Source organism: Blennius ocellaris (genome assembly GCF_963422515.1).
Source record: "Blennius ocellaris genome assembly, chromosome: 6".
In the NCBI taxonomy this organism is placed as follows: Eukaryota; Metazoa; Chordata; class Actinopteri; order Blenniiformes; family Blenniidae; genus Blennius; species Blennius ocellaris.
The window spans coordinates 24,052,949-24,070,854 of NC_137655.1; the positions used below are offsets into that span (position 1 = coordinate 24,052,949).

The window sequence follows — 17,906 nt, forward strand, 5'->3', positions numbered from 1 at the left end:
AGTGATTGCTTTCACCTTAGCCGATAAGGGCACCACTCCCAGTGCTGACACATGGTGGCCCAGAAACTCAATCTCTGAGAGTCCAAAACAACACTTAGCTGGGTTCACGATCAGTCCATGCTCCTGCAGTCTTTCAAAAAGCTGATGCAGGTGTAGCAGGTGCTCCGCGGGCGAGGCGCTGGCCACCAGGATGTCATCCAGGTAGATGAATAGGAAAGGTAAGCCCCTTAAGACGGAGTCCATCAAGCGCTGGAACGTTTGTGCTGCACCTTTCAGACCAAATGGCATCCGCAGAAACTCAAATAGTCCAAAAGGTGTGATCACTGCAGTTTTGGCTACATCCTGCGGGTGGACTGGTACCTGGTGGTAGCCTCTCACCAGATCCACCTTGGAAAATATTACCTTCCCTGCCAGGTGGACGGAAAAGTCTTGGATGTGCGGAACAGGGTACCGATCATGTGCCGTGACCGTATTAAGGCGTCGAAAATCCCCACAAGGCCTCCAACTCCCATCAGATTTTGGGACCATATGCAATGGGGATGCCCACGGGCTGTCAGAGCGCTGCACGATACCCAGTCTCTCCATAGTGGCAAACTCCTCCTTAGCAATCGCCAGCTTTGCCGCATCCAGTTGGCGGGGGCGAGCAAAAACCGGCGGCCCAGCCGTGGGGATATAATGTTCCACTCCGTGTTTGACTACTGCGGCTGAAAACGTGGGGACAGTCAGTTCAGGAAACTCTGCCAGGAGCCGCTGGTACACATCCCCCGAAGCCAAGATATTAGCAAGGGACACCACCTCTCCTTTCCCCAAAGTGCAGGAGAAGGAGGAGAATGAGACGGCGTCCACCAGGCGGCGATTCACCATGTCCACTAATAGTCCATGCGCACACAAAAAATCTGCTCCCAGGATGGGCACGGATACAGCAGCCATCACAAAATCCCATCCGAACTGATGGCCATTAAAACACACATTCACGAACCTGGTGCCAAATGTGCGGATGGACGTCCCGTTAGCAGCATCCCTTTACCGCCGCTCTCGACGTCGGTGGGGGAGGCGGGGATGATGCTCCGCTGGGCCCCGGTATCCACGAGGAAGCGCCTCCCGGATACAGTGTCTTTAATGAAGAGCAGCGTTCCGATGTCCCCGGCGCTCATGGCTGCTAACGAGTGCCGGGTCTGGCGTTTCCCTGCACAGAGAAGGAGCAGGGCGGCGTGCAGCGCTTGGCTCTGCTCCCGAACCGCCGGTGAAAAAAACACAGCTGGTTGTCATTCCTGCGCCGATCCGTAATAGTCCCGACCGCAAACTGCGCTTCCTCCTCCGGCCGGTGTTCCGGTGGCTCCGGCAGGACTGCATGCACTCCGTACTGACGTGATGCGAGCAGGAGCTTGTCTGCCTCTTCCGCCAGTCCCCGATAGTCCTTTGTGTGCACGAGTGGAGAACTCGCCAGTGCCGTGCGGACCGGAGCTGGGAGTTGACACAGAAACAGGTGGATAAACAGGAACTCCGCGTCCCACGATCCCCGCAGCGCCAACATGTTCTCCATCAGCTCCGTTGGTTTACTGTCTCCCAAGCCGTTGAGAGACAGGAGACGCTCGGCTCGCTCGGCGTCGGAAATCTGGAACAGCCGCAGGAGCAGAGTCTTGAGGGCGGCGTACTTTCCTTGCGCTGGCGGGTCCCGGAGCAGCCCCATCACTCGGCGGGTGGTGGAAGAGTCCAGAGCTGCGACTACGTGGTAATACTTGGTGTCGTCGGCCGTGACTCCCCGGAGGTGGAACTGCGCCTCGATGTGCTGGAACCACGGTTCCGGATGATGTGGCCAAAACTCCGGTAATTTTACCGCTGCGGCGTACACCACGGGCGCACCGGCCGCCGCGCCGCCGGGGATCGTACTGCTGCTGGCTTCGGTCGACATGTTCGCTTGTCAGGGTCACCAATGTGGAGGCGGAGAAAGAGGAGACGGACGAAGGAGTCGAGTCGCTTTTTCCTTTATTTTCTCCAACCGTCTGACAGTTCACCTGTCAGATAACCAACCCCCGGTGTCACCGCACTACCCCCTTATAAACACCTCCCACTATCAACACCTCCCCCTCAGGTGCACACCACAATATGTATATATATATATATATATATGATAACATTTCAAATGAACATAAACCTTAATTCTGTTGCTGTATCAACAACTAATGTTGCAGGATAATACATGAATGTTCAAAATATAGTGAAATGCAACAGAATGAACTCTTAGCTAAAGTTTCTGAATGAAAACAACGTGTGAAATGTTACTTTCCCTCTCAGTTAAAACTCGTTGGCCTTTGGAGTCGTCCAAGTACAGTAGTATTTGGAGTTTCAGTATGGTTACTCTGTTAAACCATCAAAACACAGCAATAATGTAAACTGGACTCGATAATCCGCAAGTGTAATTTACAGCATACAGCTTGATTTAAAAACAGAACCTGATGAAAACATGGAGCCACATTAAGATAAACTGACAAGAGTTGATCAGATAAGTCAAAAATCTGCTCCAAGCTCTTTGTTTATAAACTTCCTGTGATTAGTGAAGCTTTGCTCTCTGTTTTCACTTCCAATCATGTATTTAGGGTAAAACTTCAAACACCTTACAAAAGCTGCAGCTGCTCACAGGCCCAGAAACATGTCAACATGTCAACAACTCCACCCTGATCACTTCTGATCTCAATGGTTGTAAAAGTGCTCACAATGCCAGACTGCAGCACTAAACCTTCTAGAAATGCTCAATTTGTACTCTGCCTTTTATAGACAGATGTAGCTGAGTGTTTAAACACAGATAACAAAGGAGATTTTCTGACTTAATTTTGAGTGTGGCTGCCACTGGTGTTGACTAGCATCCCTCCAGCTGACAGGACCAAATAATATCTCTTTAATTGTTTGTATGAGTGTGTCTGAGAGAGAGATGATACATATATGAGTGTAATAATAACAATAATAGTGGAAAAGTATAAAAGGTGTCGCATCAGAGTTTAACTCGTTACAGTGCTAATCCATCAAAACAACACAATCTCATGTTAATACGGAGCAACAGCAGGATTAAGTGACATGAATTGATTAGACAAGTAAAAATAAAGTGTGTAAAGCTCTCTGTGTAAACACTTTCTCTGATTATTTATGTCTCAATGTGGATTTGCTCTCTGGTGTTAAAACTCTGGAAGTCTGGCTCTGCTGGGCGGCTCTGCCGGCAGCTCCGGATATTGTGGAGGCTCGTGTGGAGGCTTCATGGTGCGTTCAAGGACACCTCAGTTACAAGCCAAACAACAGTACTATACAGGCGTATTGTAAAAAAAAATTCATAGAAAATCAAGTTGTTTTCAGCAACCTCCACCAGATTCTTGTGCTACAGGCTCCCAGGTTCTGTTCTAATTTCTAACTAGAATTACTGTAGCAGTTTCTCACAATTACACTATGAATTGTTGAGTATTCCTAGTGTAAATACTTGTAACTGAGGTGTCTTGAACGCATCATGAAGTTCCCGTTGGCTTCTGACTGCTTAACCCTAATACGAAACGTAAACAGGCATTCGAGTTTAAACCGTAGAAGGCGTTACTGCAGTCACTGACTGTAAACCACCGTCAGTATCGCCACACTGACCGTGTCAAAAACATTGCTTCTCTGCCAAGTCAAACACATTTGGGGGGAAATTACACTTTTAATTATTTATATTTCTGCCTTTTAATGTTCATTAAAAAAAGTTTTTGAAATGTCAACATTTTCATGTAAATACATAAATCATGATATTAATTAATAATTATGTTATATATCATGTTAATAATGAATTTATCATGTTAATTAATAATAATATATATTTTTTTAAACCGTTGAGTGACATCGCGGGCCAGTGTTTCGGATTAACTGGTTTCCATGTTAACTGGTGACCGACACCAGATATAACAAACCCGACAGAAATTCGAAGCAGTCCTAACCAGCGCCGTTTAAGTGCTTTTACAATAAAGTTTCAAAGCGAGTCTAATTTTAACACCTGAAGTGACGAACGGCAACGGCTGAAAGCAGTCGGTCACGAGTAAACAAGGACGCCAGTTAATCCGAAATACTGGCGGGAGGCGTGACGTAGCGATTGACAGCTTCAGGTTATTTGTGTCAATGGGCACGAGAAGTTGTATTATTCTAGAACTAAATCCTTCTCGGCCGAGCCCTCCGTCCGCGCAGCCTTCAACTCCCACCTCCGGGAGAGCTTCTCACAGATCCCGAGGGAGGTTGGAGACATTGAGTCCGAGTGGACCATGTTCTCCACTTCCATTGTCGAAGCTGCTGCTCGGAGCTGTTGGCCGCAGGGTCTCTGGCGCCTGTCGTGGCGGCAATCCCCGAACCCGGTGGTGGCAACCGGAAGTAAGGGATGCCGTCAAGCTGAAGAAGGAGTCCTACCGGGCGTTGTTAGCTCATAGGACTCCCGAGGCAATCGACAGGTACCGGCAGGCCAAGCGAGCTGCAGCCCGGGCTGTGGTGGAGGCAAAAACTCGGGTCTGGGAGGAGTTCGGAGAGGCCATGGAGGAGGACTTTCGGTCGGCCTCGAGGAAATTCTGGCAAACCGTCCGGCGCCTCAGGCAGGGGAAGCAGCTCTCCACCAACACTGTTTACAGTGGAAGTGGGGAGCTGTTGACCTCAACTGGGGACATTGTTGGGCGGTGGAAGGAATACTTCGAGGACCTCCTCAATCCCACCACCACGTCTTCCATTGAGGAAGCAGAGGCTGGGTTCTCAGAGGTGGACTCGTCCATTTCCCCAAGCTGAAGTCACCGAGGGTTGTTGTGAAGCTCCTCGGTGGCAAGGCACCGGGAGGTGAGATGAGATTCTCCCAGAGTTCCTTAAGTCCTCTGGATGTGCAGGGGACTGTCGTGGCTGACTCGTCTCTGCAACATCGCGTGGCGGGCGGGGGGGGGGACAGTACCTCTGGACTGGCAGACCGGGGGTGGTGGTCCCTCTGTTCAAGAAGGGGGATCGGAGGGTGTGTTCCAACTACAGAGGGATCACACTCCTCAGCCTCCCCGGGGAAAGTCTATTCCAGGGTACTGGAGAGGAGGGTCCGGCCGTTAGTCGAACCTCGGATTCAAGAGGAACAATGCGGTTTTCGTCTGGTCGTGGAACACTGGACCAGCTCTATACCCTCCACCAGGTGCTTGAGGGTTCGTGGGAGTTCGCCCAACCAGTCCACATGTGTTTTGTGGATCTGGAGAAGGCGTTTCGACCGCGTCCCCCGAGATGTCCTGTGGGGGGTGCTCCGGGAGTACGGAGTCGGGGGTCCCTTGTTGAGGGCTGTTCGGTCTTGTATTCCCGGAGCAGGAGTCTGGTTCGCATTGCCGGCAGTAAGTCGGACCTGTTCCCTGTGCACGTTGGCCTCCGGCAGGGGTGTCCTTTATCACCGGTTCTGTTCATCACATATATGGACAGAATTTCTAGGCACAGCCGGGGGCCAGAGGGGGTCCGGCTTGGGGACCACAGAATCTCATCTCTGCTATTTGCGGATGATGTGGTTCTGTTGGCCCCATCAAGCCTGGATCTCCAGCGTGCACTGACACGGTTCGCAGCCGAATGTGAAGCAGCTGGGATGAGGATCAGCACCTCTAAATCCGAGGCCATGGTTCTCGACCGGAAAAAGGTGGCTTGCCCCCTCCAGGTCGGTGGAGTGCCCTTGTCCCAAGTGGAGGAGTTCAAGTATCTTGGGGTCTTGTTCACGAGTGGGGGAAAGATGGAGCGTGAGATCGACAGGCGGATCGGTGCAGCGTCTGCAGTTATGCGGACGTTGTATCGGTCCGTCGTGGTGAAGAAGGAGCTGAGTCAAAAAGCGAAGCTCTCGATTTACCGGTCGATCTTCGTTCCTACCCTCACCTACGGTCATGAACTATGGGTCATGACCGAAAGAACGAGATCCCGGATACAAGCGGCTGAAATGAGCTTCCTCCGTAGGGTGGCTGGGCGTACCCTTAGAGATAGGGTGAGGAGCTCAGTCACCAGGGAGGAGCTCGGAGTAGAGCCGCTGCTCCTCCACATCGAGAGGAGCCAGCTGAGGTGGCTCGGGCATCTATTTCGGATGCCCCCCGGACGCCTCCCAAGGGAGGTGTTCTGGGCATGTCCCTCCGGTAGGAGGCCTCGGGGCAGACCCAGGACACGCTGGAGGGACTATGTCTCTCGGCTGGCCTGGGAACACCTTGGGGTGCCACCGGAGGAGCTGGAGGAAGTGTCTGGGGCGAGGGAAGTCTGGGCAACTCTGCTCGGACTGCTGCCTCCGTGACCGGCCCCGGATAAAGCGGTAGTCAATGGATGGATGGATGGATGGATAAATCCTTCTCGCATGTACATTGTTAACATCTGTTGTTTATTGAGTGATAAAGCCACCAATCAATGTATTAGAAAAACTATTCAAAGAGATATTGTTTCCAAACGTGCAGCTGTATTTTATTGAAATAATATTTACAATGACATAGACTGGATAAACACTTGGATTCTGTCAAAGAAATGTATTATTATATATAAAGTAAGAGAGGTTACTTTTAAATTGATCCATAGATGTTATCTGAATATAAGAAAAAATATTGATATTCTTTGTTGTTTTTGCAGCAATGCAGAGGTAACAATTATTTATTTTGGGATTGCCCCTACAGGCATACATTGTGGATTGATCTAAATAATTTTGTATACACCGAAATTGATCCTTCATATAAATTGACTTTTCAACATATTTTATTTGGCCTTGTCAAATTGATCAAATAAGATAAGATATATGATCAGTCTTTTTACTTGGGGGCTGGGAGGGTCTGAACAGTAATCTAAATGCTCTGGACAACTAAGAAAATAATACATTTTACTGTATGTAAAGTAAGAATAGTAAGGATGTATTTGGTTCCAGGTGTCCAGGCCATGGTGTCCTGCAGGGATTGTCTGTTAGGACGTCCACTGCAGACGGTTTATTTTCTTCATCACCGCCTGTAGAGAGACTCTGGACCATCCAGTCCAGGGCAGATCTTCAGTAGCACCTGATTCTGTCACAACATCAACAGAGTTAACAACTTCGTAAGTTACTGTGTGTGTGTGTGTGTGTGTGTGTGTGTGTGTGTGTGTGTGTGTGTGTGTGTGTGTGTGTGTGTGAGAGAGAGAGAGAGAGAGAGAGAGAGAGAGAGAGAGAGAGAGAAGAGAGAGAGAGAGAGAGAGAGAGAGAGAGAGGAGAGAGAGAGAGAGAGAGAGAGAGAGAGAGAGAAGAGAGAGAGAGAGAGAGAATCCAGGTGTCCTGTGACACTCAGGTCAGAGTGGGGCATACAACCAAAGGCATCACATTTGCAGCATCTCAGGTGTCTTTTGTTGTCTCTGGGGTCTCAGAGCTCACACTGCTTCCATTTCCTGCCCATGTCCTTGTTGGGGGAGAGCACCCAGGGTGGGGTTGGGGGTTGAGGCTGGGGCTTCACACTCCTACCCAGACTGCAGAGGCTGGTCTGCAAATCGAATCATTCTTGAAAGGACATGAAACTGTTGTCAGGACATAGTTGCTGGTATATAGGCCTGCCAGACTCTGCATCCCACAGACTTGTTGTAGCATCATAGTTTGAGCAATATACTCCTGCTAAAATCAACAGACTCGAAAGGAAGCATCAGTGTTTTCTAGGCTAAAGGAGGCTCTAAAGGAAGCATCAGTGTTATCTCGGCTAAAGGAGGCTCTAAAGGAAGCATCAGTGTTTTCTAGGCTAAAGGAGGCTCTAAAGGAAGCATCAGTGTTATCTCGGCTAAAGGAGGCTCTAAAGGAAGCATCAGTGTTTCCTAGGCTGAAGGAAGTTCTAAAGGAAGCATCAGTGTTTTCTAGGCTAAAGGAGGCTCTAAAGGAAGGCATCAGTGTTTCCTAGGCTGAAGGAAGTTCTAAAGGAAGCATCAGTGTTATCTCGGCTAAAGGAGGCTCTAAAGGAAGCATCAGTGTTTCCTAGGCTGAAGGAAGTTCTAAAGGCAGCATCAGTGTTTCCTAGGCTAAAGGAGGCCCTAAAGGAAGCATCAGTGTTTCCTAGGCTGAAGGAAGTTCTAAAGGAAGCATCAGTGTTTCTTAGGCTAAAGGAGGCTCTAAAGGAAGCATCAGTGTTTCCTAGGCTAAAGGAGGCCCTAAAGGAAGCATCAGTGTTTCCTAGGCTGAAGGAAGTTCTAAAGGAAGCATCAGTGTTTCCTAGGCTAAAGGAGGCCCTAAAGGAAGCATCAGTGTTTCCTAGGCTGAAGGAAGTTCTAAAGGAAGCATCAGTGTTTCTTAGGCTAAAGGAGGCTCTAAAGGAAGCATCAGTGTTTCCTAGGCTAAAGGAGGCCCTAAAGGAAGCATCAGTGTTTCCTAGGCTGAAGGAAGTTCTAAAGGAAGCATCAGTGTTTCCTAGGCTAAAGGAGGCCCTAAAGGAAGCATCAGTATTTCCGAGGCTAAAGGAGTTTCTAAAGGAAGCATCAGTGTTTCCTAGGCTGAAGGAAGCATCAGTGTTTCCTAGGCTAAAGGAGGCCCTAAAGGAAGCATCAGTATTTCCGAGGCTAAAGGAGTTTCTAAAGGAAGCATCAGTGTTTCCTAGGCTGAAGGAAGCATCAGTGTTTCCTAGGCTAAAGGAGGCTCTAAAGGAAGCATCAGTGTTTCCTTGGCTAAAGGAGGCTCTAAAGGAAGCAACCAGCCTCCTTTCCTTTGCTTATTGAGAATTCAGACAGTTCTTATCATGGCTGCTACACAAAACACTTCCAGGGTTCAGTGAAATCCATAGATAAGGAGTCAGGAGGGACAATTGGGACGCACCCAGGGGCTTTCCCAGCAGAAAGATCCAGGTTCTGGTTCTGGTCCAGTTCTTGAATGAGCACCGCCAAAGAACTGTTTTTTTTCCCACAGTTAAACTAACTAACTAACTCAATGTCTCTCCTCTTCTTTTTCACTTGGCACCTGTGAAATTGCTCTACCGCTACCTGCTTTTTCCAGTTAGTCCATACCCCCCCCAAAAAAAAAAATTAAAAGGAAGAAGAAAGAAAGAAAGAAAGCTCAGCGTCCAGATCGGCAACAGACCCTGATCTCCTTGTATATGACTCACTTGTATAGGACATCTTTTGCAATTTTTTGCCATTTTTTAAGAAAAGGGCAGTCGAATTGTTGACAAACATTGGAGCAACAATAATCCACAACATTCTGCACTTGTTGATGTTGTTTTGGTTTCCGTGCTTCCTGAAAAAAAACAGCAGGAACATTTAAAAAAAAGTTAAACTAAATGAAATGGCTGGCTGGGATAGTAATAGTTTTTTTGGCTGGTGTGGGCGGGGCCTAAATGTTACATAATCACAACAAAAGGAAGCTCCAGGCTGTGTGCTGCTTTCCACAATATTAGTCTCACGCAAAGAACCTAAAATGATGAATTAATATTGTGTCTCAATAGATCATGAGCTGGAGGGGGAGGCTGGTGGTGTGTGTGTGTGTGTGTGTGTGTGTGTGTGTGTGTGTGTGTGTGTGTGTGTGTGTGTGTGTGTGTGTGTGTGTGTGTGTGTGTGTGTGTGTGTGTGTAGCATCTCCTCTCTGACATCTCAGGTGTTTGGAGTCTGCAGGACATCTACCACCCAAGTGGAAGGATGGATGGATGGATGGATGGGCGGACAGATGGATGATGGATGGATGGATGGATGGATTGGTGGCTGGATGGTTGGACAGACAGATGGACGGATGGATGGACAATGGATGGATGGACGATGGATGGATGGATTGGTGGATGGATGGATGGATGGATGGATGGATGGACAGATGGGTGGATGGATGGATGGACCATGGATGGATGGAGGGATGGATGGATGGTTGGATTGATGGATGGATGGATGGGTGGACAGATGGACGGATGGATGGATGATGGATGGATGGATGGACAGATGGATGGTTGGATGGATGGGCGGACAGATGGACGGATGGATGGATGGACAGATGGATGGATGGGTGGACAGATGGATGATGGATGGACGGATTGATGGATGATGGATGGATGGATGGATAGACAGATGGATGGATGAATAGATGGATGGATGGACAGACAGATGTATGATGGATGGACGGATGGATGGATGCATTGGTGGATGGATGGATGGACGGATGGGTGGGTGGTTGGACAGATGGATGGATGTATAGATGGATGAAGAGACAACCAGCAGAATGACAGACACCCAGACAAGCAGAGGATGTGTGAACGGCCAGGCCTACAGGTGATGGATAACGCAAACGGCCCAACACCTACACACACACACACACACACACACACACACACACACACACACACACACACACACACACACACACACACACACACACACACACACACACACACACACACACACACACACACACACACACACACACACACACACACACAAAGACAGTAGAATTTGGGACAACATGAGCTCATAATAAAGAACAATGTGAGCAGAATGTGTCAGTGATTGAAATGTCGGGCCGAGCGCACACAGCCTGTAGCCCCGCCCCCTCACCGGCCCGCTGTCCTCACAGTGGGGAGCCTCCACAAGCATGATGAACATTCAGGACAAAGTATTTTGTGTAAAGCAATGTTTGCTTCCCCAAGGAGGATCTGGATTTCATGACTAATGGGTGCGACTGCACGGGGGAAACAGCCTGTCAGGTTTTCTCCTCCTTCCTGTGCAGACTCACCGAAAACATATGAAAGGCGTCAGAAAACAACTGGCAGTATTAACTGATGGCTGGTCAACACATTTAATCACAACTGGTGATTGAGGAGGAAGATGCTCTATAATCTGGTGTTAGAGGAAGATGCTCTAGAATCTGGTGTTCGAGGAAGATGCTCTATAATCTGATTGTTAGAGAAGGAAGGTGCTCTATAATCTGATTGTTAGAGAAGGAAGATGCTCTATAATCTGATTGTTAGAGAAGGAAGATGCTCTATAATCAGGTGTTAGTAGGACAATGCTCTATAATCTGGTGTTAGAGGAGGAAGATGCTCTATAATCAGGATTATACATTCCCACGACCACGCCATGTTTTCCCTCTCACTCCAAACTTGTCGTGTCTCTCCCTCTCTTACAGGAGCCTCTTTTTGGTGGATACTTCCACGGGCAGACGCCTTGCATCCATTTCTGATCCTGACTTCATCTCCCCGCTCCTCTGGAACATCCCACGCCTGTGCTCCTGTAACTATACAACCAAAATCCTCTTTCGGACCACAGCGTAACCAATATCCACTCCGACAGGAAGCCACACCCAATATCTTTTCCAATTTGTTTTGTTTAAAGCTGGGGCAAACATCCCCTGCTCTAACTCCCCAGGTCAGTCTCCTATTTGTCCATGGACAGAACCAAAGCAGATGGGTTGGTCATGTACAGTACGTAGGAGAGATGAGAGCTGTGTGGGGAGAAGAACGAAGAGGAATATCAGTGAGGAAGTTGATGGGTGCAGTGACCTGCTGGAGACAGAGGCAAAGATGATCTAATTAATCTTGGGCATAATCTGAGGAAAATGACAAAAAAAAAAAAGAAGAAACAAGCATTCCAACAATACAAAATAATTTTATTTACATTTGAATAAATTTGTTCTATACATTGATAACTGTGCAAATTATTTTCAGAAGCAGAAGAAGACTTATTTGATCACTCAGCATGAAGGCAATGTTAAGATGAGTTACAATGTGTTTGAATCAGTATCAACAAAATATTTACAAGATCACACAAACTTTTGTTACATTTTGAAAACATCCATGAAAGTCAACAGAAAGTTGTTCCTTTTCAGAAGCTGGAAGTGCAGCTCCAGCAGTTCAGTGCCAAGCGCATGTTATCAGTGGCATCGATCTGATTCAGACGTTTCGCTCTCGTGCTTCACTGTGGCAGGTGTAGAAAATCACTCCACAAACACACCACCCATGTCAAAAATGTCTTCATATACATATGGCAACAACACCATCTGCAACTGAAGCTTCACTCTTTATCGCCTGCATCTTTACCTGCTCCGGGGCCCCAGAGACGCACAAGGCAGCTGGAACAGGCTCCTGTAGGCCAGAAAAACCTCCTGTAGAGTACACTCCAGAGTCTCCACTGCTGCTGCTAATCTGACAACTGAAAGCAGAAAAAAAGGACGCTATTTTCTGGAGTGATGTATAGATTTCACTATGAAGCATACAAAGTTATAGTATCAGTGACCTGCTGTCTGACGGCTGGTCAGCCAAGTCCTCCTCTGGAGGAACTTCCTGTTCCCAGAGTCTGGGCTCTGGGCAGATGAGAACTTTATCATAAAGGAGTGACTCAGAATCCGAGGTGAGAAGTGGAGGAATGTCAGAACCAGGAGAGTCATGGAGAAACTGAAAGAAAGACAACAGGGTCCAAGGTGAAACATCACATGGATTGTGTTAACTGTTACACTGCATCAGAGGTAGAAAGTAACAGATTATATTTACTTACATTACTGTAATTGAGTGTTCTTTTTGTGTACTTGTACTTTTTGAAGTAATTTTGAAACTCAGTACTTTTACTTGAGTATGTTTTCATAAATCTACTGTACTACAATTACAATCGTGTTCATCACAGAGTACAGATTTCATCAATTAAGGTATGGAATAAGAGAATTGCGCTCTGTAAAAGATACAGTACAAGATAGAAATTAATATCTCGTAAAAATAGCAAAAACTCTGATGTAGGGATGCCCTTAAATCCAAAGGCAAGTGTCCCCTGAAGACAGGTGTCCTCTCTTTGGAGGCACCAGTCACGAAGACAAATAGTAGGACCCGTTGATATTGAACGAACCAAACACCAAATATGTTATGGTTATTTAAAAGCTACTGAACCAATTCAAGATGCATACACATGTATATAAGATGTATACAACATAATTATTAAATAAGATTTAATTTACTTCAGGGACCACATACAGTCCAGTTTCATCCTGAGTGGACCAGACTGGTAAAATACTGCTATAATAACCTTTAAATTTACACTTCAAAGTTTTTCTTTGCTGTGGTCAAAGTGGTTAGTGGGTTAGTACTAAAAATTATTACAATCTCAACATAAAGTTAATTTTAATGAAATGTTGGGATCTCACAAGACCACAGAAATCATCATTTGTCATGATATACAGTCATGGCATGTGAAGATTTACTCAGGCATCTGCCTGAGCATCACACCCAGCAGGGGGGCCCGCAGACACTGCAGTCCTTCTCAAAGGACTCTGACTTCCCCCATGCTCTGAGTCAGTCACCGAATGGGTGAGGTCTTAGGATTGCACACCTTTGAATTGCCCCTACCTTACCAAAAGCATTTTGGAGAGATTTTCTCTCAAAAAGCTTTGCTCCTGCTCTTTGACGGAGGAGGTGGGTTGCTGGAAGCAGCTCAGCCCGCATTATCATCCTGCCAGAGACCAGCACCCTGAGTATGATCTCCCATCAACCACAGAAGACCAACCACTTTCGCCAGAACAAGACTGAGGAAACGACACGTCACAGCACCTCTTTGTGCTTTTTCCTCAACAACGAGGAAAAGCACCACAGACCAGAGCGACCGGCTCCTCAGTCTGGACAAGGAAACAACCAGGACTCTGCAAAGAAAGACTCTCCTGAATCACCAACTTGGGTCTTCTTCTCCTCAGCCTGCAGACGCCAACCACAGTTAGCTAACAGCTGCAGGAGCTAGCAGCTTCTCTCCAGCCTGGCCAACAACCAAAATCCTTCTCCAATACATCAAGGAAGTGGAAACAACTAACTGGGAAAATACGTGATAGAACTGTTTAACTTTAATGAAGATGTGTTGATTATATTACAGTGATTGAGTTCTATTGATAATGATATTAATTCAATTCAATTCAACTGTATTTATACAGCACCAAATACAACACAGTCATTCCCAGTTGCTTTTAACAGAGAAAAGAGAAAAACCCAACTGATCCACATGAGCAAGTAGGTTTGTTTGCGACTGTTGACAGGAAAAACTCCCTTTAACAGGAAGAAACCAGAATCGGAGGTGGCGGCATTCTGCTGAGCGGTTGGGGTGAGAAGATAGAGGAGAGGAGAGGGTAGGGTAGACAAAGAGATAGACTGGGTGGGAGATACAAACCTTGAGTAGGGTAATCGACGTAAAACAGACCCTGGTCCGGGTAGAGAGAGGGAGAGCGAGGCAGAGAGCGATAGAGAGAGTGGTAGAGAGAGTGGTAGAGAGAGAGGTAGAGAGAGAGGTAGAGAGAGAGGCGGGGAGGGGGCGTTTTGAAAGCTTTAGTAAATAGCAAAGTTTTGAGTCTCACCTTAAAAATAGAGACTGTTTCAGCCTCCTTTACTGATACTGGGATCTGGTTCCACAAGACGGGAGCTTGAGGGCTGAAGGTTCTGCCTCCCATTCTAGTTTTAGAAAATCTAGGAACCTCCAGTAAGCCAGCACTCTGGGAACGAAGTGTTCTTCTTGGGAGATATGGAACTAATAGTTCTTTCAGATATGATGGGGCCTGGTTGGTAAGAGCTTTACAAGTTAGAAGGATTTTAAATTCTATTCTAGATTTAACAGGGAAGAGAGGTTGGTATTGAAGTGATGTGATCTCTTATGCTGGTCGTCGTCTGGACTCTTGCTGCAGCATTTTGAATTAATTGAAGACTTTTTAAGAAGTTATTTGGACACTCTGATAATAGGGAGTTACAATAGTCTACTCTCGAAGTAATAAATGCGTAGATTAGTTTTTCAGCATCACTCTGAGTCAGCAAGTTTCTAATTTTGGAAATATTGTGTAGGGATTTCTTACCTCATAAGAATCACTAAGGTGTGAGTTGGTGCGGTCCCTCCTCACGCAAGAACCATTTATGTTGTGTTTAGCTATCGATAATGATTAATACTTATCGAAGATAGTTATTAATTATGTTATTGAATATTTAATCTGATCTGTATCAGATACCTCGGAACACCACCTGTCTTAACAGGAAATGATAGCCAATTCAGTTATAGCAGTCTTATAAGATATACTAAACAGTTAATCAGGAATTTGAATTAATAGTTAAATGAATTCAATAAATAAAAAGTCGGGCTGATGGTGTGGCAGCTGTTTACTGCTGGATCCACGGACGGTATTGAAGTCAATATTGGTGGGAGCACTTCCCTGAATTTGGTTACAGCATTGTCTGATAAATATCTCTTATATTTCAATTTATTTTAAGGGGCTATAAAGCCAGTTAATGTAAATTTGAATATCAGGAAGTGATCTGACAACAGAGGGTTGTGGGGAGAAACAGTTAATTGATCAATGTCAATACTGTAAGTGAGGACAACATCAAGTGTGTGATTAAGATAATCAGTGGGTTCATTCACCTTCTGTGAAAATCGAATGGTGTCCAGTAATGAGCTAAATGCCATGTTAAGGCTATCATTGTCAACATCTACATGAATATTAAAGTCAACCATTATGATGACTTCATCTGAGTTCAGTACTAAAGTAGAGAGAAAGTCTGAGAATTCAGACAGAAATTCAGAGTATGGTCCAGGAGGACGGTACACTATGACAAGTAGAACTGGCTGCTGTGTTTTCCGGTCAGAATGCCTAAGATTTAGAGTGAGATTTTCAAAGGATTTCTGGTTATAAATGGTAAATGGTCTAGATTTATATAGCGCCTTCTAACCACACTGAGTGCAGTCCCAAAGCGCTTTACATATCAGCTCACTCACCCATTCACGCACCAATGGGACAGAGCTGCCATGCAAGGCGCTAGTCGACCACTGGGAGCAATTTAGGGTTCAGTGTCTTGCCCAAGGACACTTCGACACATAGACCGGTGTAGACTGGGATCGAACCTCCGACCTCTCACTCCGAAAGACGACCACTCTACCACCTGAGCCACGGTCGCCCATGGTTAGTATTAGGTCTGGTATCGATAAGAAGACCAGAGCTTTAAATAGATGCGACTCCTCCTCCTCGTCCAGTTTCTCGAGGGATATGATGATTAACATGAGTGGTGTGAGTTGCTTCATTGAGCCAGAGATATTCATCTCTTTTTAACTCCATTCAGCGAGGGTCAATAAATCAAATTTGTGATCCGTTATTAAATCGCTTACAAGTAAAGATTTAGACGATCGTGAGCGGACATTTAAAAGTCCACATTTGATTGTTGTGAGATTTTGTTTACCTATGGAAGCAGTTTTGATTTTGATCAGATTCCTATGTTTAACTCCTCTCCTGTGGGATTCATCTTGTCTTTGGCAAAATGGTGGTGGAACAGACACAGTCTCCACATGAAAGGTTTGGATATTAGCGGGTGAGGAGACAGCAGGAAGAGAGTTTAGTTTTGAGAACACAGATGGTGAGGATGTAATAGACAGAGGAGAACAGTAGGGGGTGCTGGTGCTGCCAACAGCAGCCTGAGGAATCCACGAAGAAGGACACTCGGGGGGGGGTGTCCATGGGATGCAAACAGTCAATCTCGAGAGGACGAGTGTACTTTATGTAGGATATTAGCACTGAATATCTGGTTCCCGAGTATGCTGAAACGGGTATCCGGCTCATCCCTAGTAAATAATATATGTAGCACTAACAAGGTTATTGTCTGCCCACCCCCCACTCCCTCCGCCCCCTGAATGTTCTCTTTTCTCTCTGAGCGTTTACCCCCAGTTGTGTACAGCAGCCATGCCAACTTTAAATAAAGGCAGCAACAGGGAGAGACAAAGTCTATTCCTGTTGTAAGGGCAAAAACTGTTCTGACACCGGAAGACTCTCAACCACATAATATTGTTAGCTCAAGCTGCCAAACCGGACAAGGGAAAAAAAAACAAAACCCAGAATGCCGTCATTTGGTCTTAAAACATGGTGACGATGCCCAACACTTGAGGTTCTTTATGTATAGACTATAGCCGTGGTCCCACCAGGGCGGGAGGGTACAGTACAGCAAAGCACAGCGGTGTGTTCCCGCGGAAGACAGTATGGTTAAAATATCAACGTGGTTGTGAATGACACTGGGACGTGTCTGGTGAAGAATGCGGAAGCAGGCGACAGCGGCTGGCTTCATCTGGCCTCAGCTCCTAGACCGTCCAAATAAAGTCTTGAGGCTCGTTCTCTGTGAAACAGCATAACTTTTCACATTGTAAACAATAACGTCCAGCTCCTGCTGAATCTCCTCGCTTGTTACTGAGAAGAGCATCTGCACCTGGTTGAAAGACCGCGGTGCTTTGTTGCGCCCCGACGTTTCAATAAACCCAGTTAACAAAACAACCCAAGAGCGCAAAGTTTGCGTATGCAAACAACAACAAGAGGCTTTAACCCTCTGGGGCCTGTGGACTCACCGGTGCGTCCTCGTCACATGACCGTTTGAAAAGGCAGTAGCGTCACAGCACAGCGTCATCTGGTCCAGTGTTTCAATCCGTGTCGAAAGTGCAGATATAAAACTACAAGCTCGTTTTTAAATGATGTTGATCGCCCAATATAGATATGAGGAAAAATATGTGACCTTTTGTAAATAGTTTTACAAAAAACGCCTGAGGCAGTGCTTCTATTTCACTGTAAATATCTGTATAGAACTGTTTTTTCAGTCCTGTTTTGATAAATTTTAGTTAATTGTAGTTTAGACTTACTTTACAAGTAAACAAAATGATTCGTTAACCATGTCTGTTACTTTTATAGTCAAGAAATCTATGTTTTTACCACCCGAATTTGTAATTTTATGGTGTTTTTAGATCCACTGTTTTAATACAGTATGCCAAAGTGATGACAATACTTCAGAAATGCATTTATGAGGTTGTCCTGAACAAAATGACACCAAAAAAGGCAAGGTTTAAGGATTTTATATCTGAGATATAAAGGAAAAATCAATTGTAGTGAAAAACGGCACAAAATGCTTCAGGCCCCAGAGGGTTAAGGCCAATGAAATATGTAAATGTACTGGGCAAGTCAAGAGTGATGATGGTCACTGCCAATCAGC

The 17,906-nt window shown here is 46.2% G+C and overlaps 1 protein-coding gene across 2 annotated transcripts in view; it reads right to left on the reverse strand.

Moving 5' to 3' along the window:
• Positions 1-11,552: 11,552 nt before the first annotated feature.
• Positions 11,553-17,906, reverse strand: part of LOC308131271 (interferon alpha/beta receptor 1b-like) — a 39,939-nt gene continuing 33,585 nt past the window's right edge. For both annotated transcript variants that reach the window (XM_080497938.1, XM_080497937.1), the window contains exons 7-8: positions 12,175-12,332; positions 11,553-12,090 (exon numbers count right to left, since the gene is read on the reverse strand). In XM_080497938.1, coding sequence (XP_080354064.1) covers positions 11,913-12,090; positions 12,175-12,332 — 336 coding nt within the window. In that variant the 3' untranslated portion in view covers positions 11,553-11,912. The remainder of the gene's footprint in view (positions 12,091-12,174; positions 12,333-17,906) is intronic.